At 45.8% G+C, this 14,646-nt stretch overlaps 2 protein-coding genes across 10 annotated transcripts; one reads left to right on the top strand and one right to left on the bottom strand.

Moving 5' to 3' along the window:
• The first annotated feature begins 1,035 nt into the window (after positions 1–1,035).
• LOC127932388 (protein CutA homolog) lies at positions 1,036–4,363 on the top strand. Of its 9 annotated transcripts, none has more exons than XM_052528011.1 (8): positions 1,037–1,173; positions 1,565–1,645; positions 1,926–2,074; positions 2,829–2,888; positions 3,128–3,173; positions 3,295–3,344; positions 3,734–3,836; positions 4,029–4,363. In XM_052528011.1, exons 2-7 carry the CDS (start codon positions 1,580–1,582, stop codon positions 3,831–3,833), a joined length of 471 nt encoding a protein of 156 aa, XP_052383971.1. In that variant the 5' UTR covers positions 1,037–1,173; positions 1,565–1,579; the 3' UTR covers positions 3,834–3,836; positions 4,029–4,363. The 9 variants fall into 9 exon arrangements, with proteins under 9 accessions (XP_052383979.1, XP_052383971.1, XP_052383978.1 ...); XM_052528018.1 differs by having other exon boundaries at positions 4,005–4,363; XM_052528017.1 differs by having other exon boundaries at positions 3,981–4,363.
• Positions 4,364–9,221: 4,858 nt separating this feature from the next.
• Positions 9,222–14,197, bottom strand: LOC118378397 (somatostatin receptor type 5-like). Its single transcript, XM_035765375.2, has 4 exons — positions 14,190–14,197; positions 13,420–13,850; positions 12,451–12,860; positions 9,222–10,713 (listed from the first exon to the last, which is right to left on the bottom strand). The coding sequence occupies exons 1-4, from the start codon at positions 14,195–14,197 to the stop codon at positions 9,964–9,966; spliced, it is 1,599 nt and encodes a 532-aa protein (XP_035621268.2). The 3' UTR covers positions 9,222–9,963.
• Between the last annotated feature and the right edge of the window lie 449 nt (positions 14,198–14,646).

Here is a 14,646-nt window from a genome sequence, read left to right as displayed (position 1 = left end):
GCGAGAAGGAAAGGCTATTGTGGTGTAGATAGTTCATCACAGCTACTACCAAAACAGATCTCTTCATCACATATATATTTTTTGTAGTTAGAAAATGACAAATCCCAAGTTTCAATGTACATAAGAATGCTTAATAGATGTTCATGTTTTTCATGTATCATTCGACAAAACATGCCTCTAAGTATACTGTATATTGAAACTAATCTCTGACTGTAGTTTCACGTAGCCGATCGACCGACCGAATCTGTAATTTAATCTACGGGTATGGGGGTGTTCAAAAATAACATGACTATATTTAAGGGCATTACTATGTGCTTTCTGTAAAAAGTTTAACTTGGGATACTCAGTCAGTACGCTGTGTTATTGTGCTCAGATACAAGGAGAGGAACTATTTTTATCTCACCCTTGACCTATTTCCTTTCAGGGTCCAGAGAATTCGTTTTTATTTTCGAATAAAAGTTATTTCAGTTTTAGTACTCAAATGTTGTTATTTACCAAACTATGGGGAAAAAATGTTTGTTTTAATGTAACCTTTATTTAATTAGGCAAGTCCGTTAAAAACGAATTCTTATTTACAATGCCGGCCAAACCTGGACGACGCTGTGCCAATTGTGCGCCGCCCTATGGGACTCCCAATCACGGCCGGATGTGATGTACCTAGGAATGTGTGAACTTTCTCGGTGTTACAATAAACTGCAACAAAACAAAAATATGGTATTACATTTTTTTGTTCTTGATGTGATGCTTTTTAAACAATAAAAGTAAATACAATACAAAACTGACAAACTTTACAGTGAATTCATTTCTGGTCTTGTTTGTCGTGGTGGTGTTATATATTTAATGGATGAAGGTTGCCATCTGCTGGGCAAAGCTAACATTGCAGCCATAAACCAGTTTAGCATTTATATACGCTTACATTAATAAGCGAAACGACGTCAATAAAATCCCTACCACTGTCTGTATACCACTAGCATTACTACTAATAATACATTTTCCACATAATACGTTTGAAAATGTTACCATATCGACATAAGTCTCGTGCTTCCAGCTCTGCTTTTGCATTTACGACCAATTGGTAAACAACCTATGCTGCTTTACGGCAGAGCTTAATCTTTACGTTAGAGAGTGGCAACAGTACACATTGCATCTAAACTGCTAACATACTGTCTAAAGGTAATTTTAGCTGGACAGTTTGAGTTGCTGTTGCATATAAATGTATTTGCTTTCCCGATATTGAAGAGCCTTTGCATGACATGATTCTGCATTTTCGTATCGGAGGATTCTTTCGTTTCAAACCATTTTGCAAAATTCCTGTCCTGCATTTGTACGTGCCAAGTTACAGCGAGTTGAGCAAACACACAGTAAAGTCACACACAATTAGCCGCTAGCTTCGTATTGTATGCTGTTTTTATCAAGTGCTAGTCAATAAGCAGAATTGTACTTTTCACTATTTGGACGTTTGCCTATGGCCGAACTTGTCATGCTATGAACTCATTGAACGTCATCTCTCCCGGGCTGCCATGTATGATTGCTAATGCATGTATGTCACTTGCCCCTGCTGCAGAGTGCTGCATAGGCAATGCGCTTTGGACTGCCTGCTACAGAAGGATTGCAGGCTGGTGGACCTCTGAGGGCATTCTTTGTGGTGAGTATGTGTCCCAAACCACAAGTAGTCAAGCTGTAGTCAAGTAGAATAGACATATTCAAGAAGTTGCTTAGCCGTCTGCAATCCAGTTCGTATGTGCTTGTTGTCTTGCCAAATGTAACGTACAGTGTAGCAAAATGTAGCCTCGTCTGAGCCATTGTAATATGCAGAAACAGTGAAGTGGGTGATTTGATTTAATGTATTTCTCGTGAAATATTTCCACCATAGAATGTTGTCTGTCCGCTCTTCTCCTAACCTCTGTTTACATGGCGACCCCTAGATTGCGTTGCTTAGCGTGTTGATGCTCACGCTGCTGAGGACTGTGGGATTGAGAGCATTCTCCATGGCGTCCGAGACCTACATGTCGGGCACACACTCTGCTGCCTTCGTCACCTGCCCCAACGAACAGGTGGCCAAAGATCTGGCCAGGTAACGGATAGACACAGACGTACACAAACATTCTAATCTGCTATGTATAATCGGGAATCATGTCAGATGTCACCTCTATAAGACATTTCTATCGGCAATGTTCAGAAAGTTGCACTCTCCGGAATGCGACGTTGATTCACACTATAGGGCCAAACTGAGCCAAGTTGGGCTGAACTGGTTACACATCCACCAGGGCTGAACTGGTTACACATCCACCAGGGCTGAACTGGTTACACATCCACCAGGGCTGAACTGGTTACACATCCACCAGGGCTGAACTGGTTACACATCCACCAGGGCTGAACTGGTTACACATCCACCAGGGCTGAACTGGTTACACATCCACCAGGGCTGAACTGGTTACACATCCACCAGGGCTGAACTGGTTACACATCCACCAGGGCTGAACTGGTTACACATCCACCAGGGCTGAACTGGTTACACATCCACCAGGGCTGAACTGGTTACACATCCACCAGGGCTGAACTGGTTACACATCCACCAGGGCTGAACTGGTTACACATCCACCAGGGCTGAACTGGTTACACATCCACCAGGGCTGAACTGGTTACACATCCACCAGGGCTGCTTGAACCGTGCTGGAAAGGACCCTGTCAAAATAAATATCAGAGCCGGTATGGTTTGCGTCGGCCCTGTAGTCTGAATCATGGATTTGTTCACCATATTGTACTGGATGCAGTTAATCCATCCAGTCTGATTGGTTGTTATCATTGTCCCCCCCACCACCTGACAGGGGAATCGTTGAGAAGAAGCTGGCTGCTTGTGTCAACATCGTCCCCCAAATTACATCTGTGTAAGTGTGGACCATGACGGATCAGAGATTAGAAACTGGGTGGTTTAAGTCCTGAATGCTGATTGGCTGACAGCCGTGGTATATCAGATCGTATACCATGGGTATGACAAAACATTTATTTTTACTGCTGTAATTACGGCACCACGGCTAAGGGCTGTATCCAGGCACTCCACCACACATATGAAGGGAATGGAAGGGTTACTGACTGGGATTGGCAACATGTCTCTGTTTCTTGCCAGATATGAGTGGCAGGGGAAGATCCAGGAGGATAGTGAAGTGTTGCTGGTGAGTATTCACACCTTTTTATTCCTGGTTCGACATGGACATATATATATATATGTGTATGTGCTTGGTTTATCTGAGCGTCGTGTAGCTAAAGTTCTAACTAGTTTCTTCCTGCTTTTAGATGATAAAGACCAGAAGTTCTAAGGTTGCATCACTGGCAGAATATGTTAGGTAAGCTGTGTGTGTGTGTGTGTGTGTGTGTCTGTGTGTGTGTGTGTGTGTGTGTGTGTGTGTGTGTGTGTGTGTGTGTGTGTGTGTGTGTGTGTGTGTGTGTGAATATGTTAGGTAAGCTGTGTGTGTGTGTGTGTGTGTGTGTGAATATGTTAGGTAAGCTGTGTGTGTGTGTGTGTGTGTGTGCGTGCGTTCTTGTATTTCCCTCAGTTATAGGGATGATATGTAGTCTTCATACTAAATCAGGCATTGGGGGTGTTTAATCAGTCCTTTCCCAGAATTACCATTGACATTTATCAGTGACTCATACTAACTGTGTGTGTGTGCGCGCGTTCATGCATTTGTCTATCTGTGTGTGTGTGACTCATGCTGTGTTTGCTTGCTAACAGGTCCAACCACCCGTATGAAGTAGCAGAGGTCATCAGCCTACCCATAGAGCAGGGCAACCCACCCTACCTCAAGTGGCTTGGTGACGCTGTACCAGAATGATGGGTGGATGGACAGAGGAAGGGATGGGTGGATGGACAGAGGAAGGGATAGGTGGATGGACAGAGGAAGGGATAGGTGGATGGACAGAGGAAGGGATAGGTGGATGGACAGAGGAAGGGATAGGTGGATGGACAGAGGAAGGGATAGGTGGATGGACAGAGGAAGGGATAGGTGGATGGACAGAGGAAGGGATAGGTGGATGGACAGAGGAAGGGATAGGTGGATGGACAGAGGGAGGCTGTGAGAAATGTATTTGGAATAATAAAATCTGCAGAAATGTGACTAAAAGGTATTTTTACTGTTTCAGTGTTGTCCTGGTTTTGACCAATAGAGGGATGCAGTGAAAGGGTCTACCTACAGTCGGGTCCAAAATGATTGGCACCCTTGATAAAGATGAGAAAAAAAGTCTGTATAAAAAAAATAATACTACTAGTACTGAGTGTTATTGTATCATATATTATATTTTATGCTAATAAAGATGGGGGTCAGAATTATTGTTTTCAAACCCACACCCTGTGAGGTTAACAGCACAGAGCCTTTTTGTAAAGTATTTTACGAGATTGGAGAACAGGTTGGAGGGGCCTTTACACCGTTCCTCCATACAGAGTCTTTAAGGATCCTTGCTATCATTTGTCTGCTCTTATGGACTGCCCATGGGGTTATTTTTGGCTTACGCATCTTTTTTTCAACTCAAAACCCACCACTGGTGTGCGTGACCAAAGAGCTCTATTTTGATGTCATCCAACAGATGTAAACACCATTGGCACATGGACTGGATCTGGTGCTTTATCCTCGCAAGGGGAGGTGTTGAAAACAGGGGCGCCAATCATTTTAGCAAAAAGATAGAGGCGAGAAAAATATTACTTATCAAAATCTTTCTCTGAGCGTATTAGTATAAAATATAATAACTGAGCATATAATACAGCTCAGTATTTGAATTATTTAATTTATACAGACTTTTTTTGTTAATCTTTTATCAGGGGTGCCAATAATTTTAGACCTGACTATTTCCCTACGTTACTGCCTCAGGCTCGTCATAGATCAGGGGTGTCAAACTCATTTCCCCTGCGGGCCGCATTCGGTCTTCACCCAATTTGTCCGGATCCGTCTCGTGGACCTTAAGTTTGACACGTCATATACATTATCTGATTGCTTCTCCACAATCAATACTGCTGTTAATTTAAAGAGCCGACAAACCGTTCCCTTAACACTCATCAATACTGTTGGAAAGTGACAGAAGGGTTGTCCCGCTGTGATCAGAATATCTGATTGCTCTGATCAACATGTATCTCCTCCATACAGAGACCAATGGTATACCAGTGACTTGGAATAAATACAAAAATCACATTATAAGACATTTATTTTTTTCTTCAAACTTCACATTCAATTTGAGGCTTTGTAGTCATCAGCATACACACTACACAGACACTATCTAAACATAGAAATACAATTTACATAGCCTGGTCCCAGATCAGTTTGTGCTCTTGCCAACTCCATTGCTGTTATTGTCAACCCTAACATGTTTGACATGACAATGAGTGACAAGGAGTTGGCATGATGGAACAAACAGACTGGCACTAAGGCTACCATGTACACACTATCAGAAAAAGTTGAGATTTTCACCAAAGCAGGAGCTGGGTTCCATCCACACACTCTGGGTGACCAAAGCACCGGCCTGGTCCCAGATCTGTTAGTGCAGTCATCTCCTTGTGGTTGTCAACATGTTTGGCATGACACGGAGTGGTATGATGGCACAAACAGACTAGTAACCAGGCTACCAAAGCACTACCGTGGGTGAGACATAAGCGTAGACATAAGATCGTTAGAAAGGAACTGATCATTCATTTAAGCTGTGTGACTTTTCCAAACATCTCTCACCCACGTCTCTCACCCACGTCTCTTCTAATGCAGTGGTTCTCAAACCTCGGAGAATCCACTACGTTCCATGTATTTGAGATATTCCAGGGCTAGCACACCTGATTCAATTTGTCAACAAATAACTTGATCATTTATTTAAAGTATGAGGAGCACTTTTCCCAATAACTTATCTTCTAACTTGTTAACTTCTAGCTGTGTGTAGACATAAACTGAGTGTACAAAACATTAGGAACACCTGCTCTTTCCATGCCATAATCCAGGTGAAAGCACAGGAGGTTGGTGGCATCTTAATTGGGGAGAACGGACTCATGCAAATGGCTGGAGTGGAATGGTATCAAATACATCAAACATAGTTTCCGTGTTTGATACCATTCCATTCGCTCCATTACAGCCATTACTATGAGCCTTCCTCCCCTCAGCAGACTATGGGGTGAAAGCTATGATCCCTTATTGATGTCACTTGTCAGTGTAGATGAAGGGGAGGAGACACGTTAAAGAAGTATTTTCAAGCCTTGAGACAATTGAGACATGGATTGTGTCTGTGTGCCATTCAGAGGGTGAATGTGCAAGACAAAAGACAGGAGTGCCTTTGAACAGGGTTGGAGGGGCCTTTACTACTGTATGGTAGTAGGTGTCAGGAGTGCCTTTGTACGAGGTACTGTATGGTAGTAGGTGTCAGGAGTGCCTTTGAACGAGGTATGGTAGTAGGTGTCAGGAGTGCCTTTGTACGAGGTACTGTATGGTAGTAGGTGTCAGGGGTGCCTTTGAACGAGGTACTGTATGGTAGTAGGTGTCAGGAGTGCCTTTGAACGAGGTATGGTAGTAGGTGTCAGGAGTGCCTTTGAACGAGGTATGGTAGTAGGTGTCAGGAGTGCCTTTGAACGGTGTACTGTATGGTAGTAGGTGTCAGGAGTGCCTTTGAACGGTGTACTGTATGGTAGTAGGTGACAGGGTATGGTAGTAGGTGCCTTTGAACGGGTACTGTATGGTAGTAGGTGACAGGAGTGCCTTTGAATGGGTACTGTATGGTAGTAGGTGTCAGGAGTGCCTTTGAACGGGGTATGGTAGTAGGTGTCAGGAGTGCCTTTGAACAGGTACTGTATGGTAGTAGGTGTCAGGAGTGGCTTTGAACGGGGTATGGTAGTAGGTGTCAGGAGTGCCTTTGAACGGGGTATGGTAGTAGGTGTCAGGAGTGCCTTTGAACGGGTATGGTAGTAGGTGTCAGGAGTGCCTTTGAACGGGGTATGGTAGTAGGTGTCAGGAGTGCCTTTGAACGGGGTAGTAGGTGTCTGCCTATGGTAGTAGGTGTCAGGAGTGCCTTTGAACAGGGTATGGTAGTAGGTGTCAGGAGTGCCTTTGAACAGGGTATGGTAGTAGGTGTCAGGAGTGCCTTTGAACGGGGTATGGTAGTAGGTGTCAGGAGTGCCTTTGAACGGTGTACTGTATGGTAGTAGGTGTCAGGAGTGCCTTTGAACGGTGTACTGTATGGTAGTAGGTGACAGGAGTGCCTTTGAACGGTGTACTGTATGGTAGTAGGTGTCAGGAGTGCCTTTGAACGGTGTACTGTATGGTAGTAGGTGTCAGGAGTGCCTTTGAACGGTGTACTGTATGGTAGTAGGTGTCAGGAGTGCCTTTGAACGAGGTATGGTAGTAGGTGTCAGGAGTGCCTTTGAACGGTGTACTGTATGGTAGTAGGTGTCAGGAGTGCCTTTGAACGAGGTATGGTAGTAGGTGTCAGGAGTGCCTGAATGAGGTATGGTAGTAGGTGTCAGGAGTGCCTTTGAACAGGTACTGTATGGTAGTAGGTGTCAGGAGTGCCTTTGAATGGTAGTAGGTGTCAGGAGTGCCTTTGAACAGTGGTATGGTAGTAGGTGTCAGGAGTGCCTTTGAATGGGTACTGTATGGTAGTAGGTGACAGGAGTGCCTTTGAACGGTGTACTGTATGGTAGTAGGTGTCAGGAGTGCCTTTGAACGGGTACTGTATGGTAGTAGGTGTCAGGAGTGCCTTTGAACGGTGTACTGTATGGTAGTAGGTGTCAGGAGTGCCTTTGAACGGTGTACTGTATGGTAGTAGGTGTCAGGAGTGCCTTTGAACGGTGTACTGTATGGTAGTAGGTGACAGGAGTGCCTTTGAATGGTGTACTGTATGGTAGTAGGTGTCAGGAGTGCCTTTGAACGGTGTACTGTATGGTAGTAGGTGTCAGGAGTGCCTTTGAACGGTGTACTGTATGGTAGTAGGTGTCAGGAGTGCCTTTGAACGGTGTACTGTATGGTAGTAGGTGTCAGGAGTGCCTTTGAACGGTGTACTGTATGGTAGTAGGTGTCAGGAGTGCCTTTGAACGGGTACTGTATGGTAGTAGGTGTCAGGAGTGCCTTTGAACAAGGTACTGTATGGTAGTAGGTGCCAGGAGTGCCTTTGAACAAGGTACTGTATGGTAGTAGGTGCCAGGTGCTCTGGTTCCAGTGTGTCATGAACTGCAACACTGATGGGTTTTTCAAGCTTCACAGTTTCCTGTGTGTATCAAGACTGGTCCACCACCCAAAGGACATCCAGCCGACTCGACACAACTGTGGGAAGCATTGGAGTCAACATGGGCCAGCATCCCTGTGGAACGCTTTCGACACCTTGTAGAGTCCAAGCCCCGAACTGAGGCTCGGAAAACAACATGACAAAACACTCAGGCTACAGCTACAAAACAATTATGTTCAGATACAAAGTGAACTTAAAGGCCACATTTGATACATTCTCTTATTGAATATGGCGCTATGTACTGCCTACATGCAGTACATACAAAGAAATACTGTATAGCTCTGCTCCGTAGAAAAACAGCTTTGTTCCTATGCAACTACCCAGAAACATATTATCTCAATCTAAATATCCACAAATATGGCTCTGCAAATATCTATCATTAGTTCCAAAGGCCAACTGCTTTCTAATGGTTCAGCTGCTTCACTCACATAAACAGCATCTGTCTGAACGGTAAAATCACTCACATTCTCCCCAAACAAAATAGCATTCGACATCAACGTCGCTCAGAAGATATTCAGCTGGATGCCAATCGAATGAACCGAAGGTCGATATCAGAGTGCGCACAGCTCTTTGATATACCATCCGCCATAATTGAATCGACTCGACTCCCGTCATCATGAATATGTATGAGAGTTAATCGTGCAGGTGCACTTCGGTGACATCGTTCACTGTAATGATTCCATTCATTCTGATAGATGAAACGTTCCACCAGGGACGAGGTGAGGTGGCAATAGAACGGAACTAGATGTCTGTTTGCTTTCGCTTTCAACAGAAGGACACTCATTTGCACTTGTATTGTAAAGCCTCAGACAGAGGCAGTATAGAACTCTCATTGAAATAGCTCCTATGACATTTAGAAGAACTGGTACATGATGCTGTACTTGGATGAAAGGGAACACTTCGTTCCCTGTGATTTTAGTGGTAACATGAGACTTTTATACTCTGTCTGAAGGCTACTGTTGAAAACATACTGCACAATGAAACTGTAACATAGATACATCATTCAAATACTGACAATATAGTATGTGTTTTTCTCCTTGTGTGCATTTCTGAATAGCCTATTCAAAACTGTATTATGATTCTCAAACATTTCTGTACATTTTTACATTGCGCACTAAACGTAATACTGAAATTGTTCTGTAAAGATTTGCAAATGCTCAGTCCAATAAAATAACTGATCATCAATTTTTGGCCAAAAAGCTTGGAATTTGAGGCAAAGCAGTTGGTATCATTGTAAGTTCACAGTTGATACTCAAAAGTGTAAATTTAAATGATACATTAGCGAACTAGGGGGGTAGCCCCAACTGGGGTTTGAACCCAGGTCCAGTGACTGTCAAGCCAACACCTTAATTGTTACCCTAAGAGCTCCAAACCTCTTAACAAGGTTGCTTGGTGTTGGGTCAATGTCGCTACATTCAATCCATATATCTCTGTTCCAATCGACACAGTAGCTCACTACTTAGAATGAGTCACTGTACCGGACATGCAATCCAGCTCCTGGGTAAAGTTTCCCCTCGGTACAGATCTAGGATCAGCTTCCCCAACCCTTAACCATGAGTGGAGAAAATGCTAAACTGACCCAAGACCAGCATCTCTAGGGGCAGCTTCACCCTCATTCTATACACTGTACAGTGTCCATATAAGGACAGCCTCAGTCTCAGCAAGACGTGTCCGTATCAGTGGTATACTAGTATGGACATTGGGGAAAAGCTTATTTATGAGTTACAGGTAGCTGATCTCTAGCTTGGTGCTCTTCTCCACTGTCTCTGGACGTGACCTGTTACTTTCACTCTTTGATCCATTGGCAAGAGTGGAGACAGCGGCAGTAGGCCCCAATTCTAAGCCTGGGCCTTTCCCAGCCTCCTCCCCAGCTTTAGCCCTCTGCCCCAGGGGTACCGTCTCCACCTTTCCCCCCGGAGTTAACAAGATCCTGGAGCTCTCAACTTGTCCTCCTCCGTTCCCGTTCTGTGCAATCCTGCAGTTCTCTCTCATCTGAGTGGCGTCTTCTCTTCTCTCCATCTCTATCCCGTTCTCCTCTTCCTCCTCCACTTCTTCCTCCCCTCCTTCATGAGACTTGGTGACCCCCAGGCCATCTCGCGGCTCGGGCACAATTTCCCTCCAGAGCTCTGCAGGGCGCTGCAGCTCGGTGGCTGCCGCCCTCTCGTGGTTCTCCACCTTCCTCGAAGAACGACAAAGAGCCTTCCGGAACCCTCTCTTAAAATTATCGGACAGGAATCCGTAAATGATTGGGTTAGCGCAGCTATTAGCGTACGATAGGACCACCACAAAGTAGTACAGCCCCCGGAATTCGCCCGGTAACAGGATTAGCAGGTTAACGATGTTGAGGATGTAGAATGGGAGCCAGCACAACACGAACACTGCTACCACGACAACCACCATGCGGGTGATCTTGCGTTCGGACTTCCTGCGTCGGGAGGAGGTGGACCGGGCCCGTTTACCCGCGTTGCGCACCTTCGAATCAAAACAAAACAATTCAACTTTATTGGCAGTTAAAACATCTCAGCACACTTTACAATTAAATACAATATAAAAGTTAAGTCAGCAATATAACACATGTAGGGTAGGCCCCTGTAGGTTAGGCCCCTGTAGGGTAGGTCCCTGTAGGGTAGGCCCCTGTAGGGTAGGTCCCTGTAGGGTAGGTCCCTGTAGGGTAGGCCCCTGTAGGGTAGGTCCCTGTAGGGTAGGTCCCTGTAGGGTAGGTCCCTGTAGGGTAGGTCCCTGTAGGGTAGGCCCCTGTAGGGTAGGCCCCTGTAGGGTAGGCCCCTGTAGGGTAGGCCCCTGTAGGGTAGGCCCCTGTAGGGTAGGTCCCTGTAGGGTAGTAGGCCACTGTAGGGCAGGTCCCTGTAGGGTAGGCCCCTGTAGGGTAGGCCCCTGTAGGGTAGGCCCCTGTAGGGTAGGCCCCTGTAGGGCCCCTGTAGGGTAGGTCCCTGTAGGGTAGGCCCCTGTAGGGTAGGTCCCTGTAGGGTAGGCCCCTGTAGGGTAGGTCCCTGTAGGGTAGGTCCCTGTAGGGTAGGCCCCTGTAGGGTAGGCCACTGTAGGGTAGGCCCCTGTAGGGTAGGCCCCTGTAGGGTAGATCCCTGTAGGGTAGTAGGCCACTGTAGGGTAGGCCCCTGTAGGGTAGGTCCCTGTAGGGTAGGCCCCTGTAGGGTAGGCCACTGTAGGGTAGGCCCCTGTAGGATAGGCCACTGTAGGGTAGGCCACTGTAGGGTAGGCCCCTGTAGGGTAGGCCACTGTAGGGTAGGTCCCTGTAGGGTAGGCCCCTGTAGGGTAGGCCACTGTAGGGTAGGCCCCTGTAGGGTAGGTCCCTGTAGGGTAGGCCCCTGTAGGGTAGGCCACTGTAGGGTAGGCCCCTGTAGGGTAGGCCACTGTAGGGTAGGCCACTGTAGGGTAGGCCCCTGTAGGTAGGCCACTGTAGGGTAGGCCACTTTAGGGTAGGCCAATGTAGGGTTGGCCACTTTAGGATAGGCCACTTTAGGGTAGGCCACTGTAGGGCCAATGTAGGGTAGGTCACTTTAGGGTAGGCCATGGAAGGGTAGACCACTGTAGGGTAGGATGCTCAAATGTAACAGGTCAGATGCAACAGGTCAGATGCAACAGGTCAGATGCAACAGGTCAGATGCAACAGGTCAGATGTAACAGGTCAGATGCAACAGGTCAGATGTAACAGGTCAGATGCAACAGGTCAGATGTAACAGGTCAGATGCAACAGGTCAGATGTAACAGGTCAGATGTAACAGGTCAGATGTAACAGGTCAGATGCAACAGGTCAGATGTAACAGGTCAGATGCAACAGGTCAGATGCAACAGGTCAGATGCAACAGGTCAGATGCAACAGGTCAGGGCCGGAGTAGAGAACCGCACAAGGAAGGGTTCCCTGGAAGAGGGCCAAGTGGTCCCGCCTCTCAAAACAAATGCCCCTCACAACGTCTGTCTGATTTAAGGAAAGTATAAATAAATCAGTGGTAATATGAGACAAAAACATCAGAACACATGTATTTCATGTAACAACGGAGGTGAAGCAACACCTGGGTCTATGTTACCAATCAACAATGATGTTTCCTCACAAAGGACATACTGGTTCAGTCTAAGTATAACAGACAGGCCTCCCAAGTAGTGTAAAAGAGGTCTGTTAGTGTAAAAGAGGTCTGTTTCTCCCTTTTAAGTGCAGAAGTAGTCCTAGATTCTGACCTTGATCACAATGAGCAGGTAGCAGAGACAGATGACGAGTAGCGGTCCGAAGAACCCGACCGTGCACGTGTACAGGATGAACGATGCCTTCCAGACCTCGGCTGGCTCAGGCCACACGATACTACAGTTCCCATCATCCTCCAGTACGTCCGCGAACACCACCACGGGCAGCACCACCACAAACGACACCGCCCACACCGCCACGTTCACCGCCTTGGCCACGTGCGGTCGCCTCCACCACGACGACCGTATGGGATGGACCACTGCGAGGTAGCGGTCGATGGACATCACCGTGAGACAGAAGATGGCGGTGAACTGGTTGATGGCGTCCACAGTCATGACCACACGGCACATGAGAGAACCAAACGGCCAGGAGAGCAGAGCGTTCTGGACCGCCAGGAAGGGGAGGCCTAGGGGAAGTCAAATCAAATCTAACTATATTGACAGTGCAATTAGTCACTTCTCCCCCACCTACATGTACAGATTAGCTCAACTAGCCTGTACCCCTGACTGTACCGGTGCCCCCTGTATATAGCATCGTTATTCTTATTGTGTTACTTTTTGTTATTACTTTTTATTTTAGTCTAAATATTTTCTTCTTCTTGAACTGCACTGTTGGTTAAGGGCTTGTAAGTCAGCATTTCACGGTAAAGTTTACACATGTTGTATTTGGTGCACGTGGCAAATACAGTTTGATTTGATTTGGATTTAAAACGATTTAAACCGCACACTTACATTGGATTTGAAGTGCATTTAAAACTGCAACACCCTTTACAGTAAAATGATCACATTAAAGAAATACTGTAACGTGATCAAAAAGCAGACTGACCGCTGGGGTCATATTTAGTTACATTTCAAGTCAAACAGAATGTGAGTTTGCAAAATAAGGCTGGTTTAACAAGGCTAATAACAGAGTTGAATAAACAACACCTTGAAACACCACACTGAAACCACAAAAGAAACACTGACCCAGCATGAATAGCTCATCAGCGATGGCCAGGTTGAGTATATAGATGTTAGTGACCGACTCCGTCCTCACATAGTGTAAAACAATGTAGATGACCAATGTGTTGCCCACCAGGCCGATCACACAGACTGCTACATAGATGAGGGGGATAAGGACCCCTGCTATAGTGAGTTGGAAACCCCCCACGCCTCCGCCGCCAGGGTTGCTCCAGTTGTGGTAGGATCCATTGAAGAAAGGGTCGGGGGTGAGGAGGAAGAGAGGGGAGGGGGGGAAGGTGTTGGGCTCAGGCATTGAGGGGGCGGCTGTGGGGAGGTAGATGGTCGGGGGCACTTGGACAAGCTCAATGGAGGTCAGAGGTGATGATATGTTGTTGGTTGTGGTATAATGGGTGGGTGGGTTGAGGTTGACCTCAGTGCGTAGCAACTGGACCTGTCTGGGAGACAGCAAGAGAAGTCAGTGTGTGAGAGACAAAATACTTTATGCATTCTTAAAACAACAACGCTATTCTGTTAAAGCATCCAAGACACTACAGGACATGAGCAACAATCAAAGGAAATAACCCTCTAATATTTTTAACATTTTTTTCTCCCAAGTTCAGTTTTCTCCATTTTGTTTTTCTAGGTGTCCACTTTTGTCCAGTTTTCCAGGTTTTCCCTCTCAAAGTCACACCTTTTTTATATAGAAAAGTCCACAAAAATTGTTAACCACATCAAGAGACCACTTTTGAGGTCTTGATTTTTGTAAATATTTATACATTTTTGGGTGTAGTTACCCTTTCATTCCAGTGGGCACCAGCAAGAGGCTGTTATTAAGATATGTGAAACAAAACGAATACCCACTGGATTGATGCAAATAATCCTGATAATAGTTCTGCCAGGTCAGCAGAGGCTACTTTGTAGTCAACATTTAATTGGAAAAGCCTTTCCATCTACCAGAAGACGTTTCACTAGCGTCATCGCTAACGGCTACACAAAATGGTAGACGCGCTCCGCACACACACAGACAGGACATTGTTGTTGCCTCTTCAGGAAGTTGCAGGAAATAAGAATCACTAATGCATTCTGGTCATGGTTTATAATACAATAATACATGTTCAGTACATTTAGTTGATTCCCTACTATGTTCAATACATTTAGTTGATTCCCTACTCAGTTCAGTACATTTAGTTGATTCCCTACTCAGTTCAATACATTTAGTTGATTCCCTACTAAGTTCAATACATTAAGTGC

Source organism: Oncorhynchus keta, chromosome 10 (genome assembly GCF_023373465.1).
Source record: "Oncorhynchus keta strain PuntledgeMale-10-30-2019 chromosome 10, Oket_V2, whole genome shotgun sequence".
In the NCBI taxonomy this organism is placed as follows: Eukaryota; Metazoa; Chordata; class Actinopteri; order Salmoniformes; family Salmonidae; genus Oncorhynchus; species Oncorhynchus keta.
The sequence above is the reverse complement of the archived record's forward strand: the minus strand, read 5'-3'. Positions and strand labels throughout refer to the sequence as shown.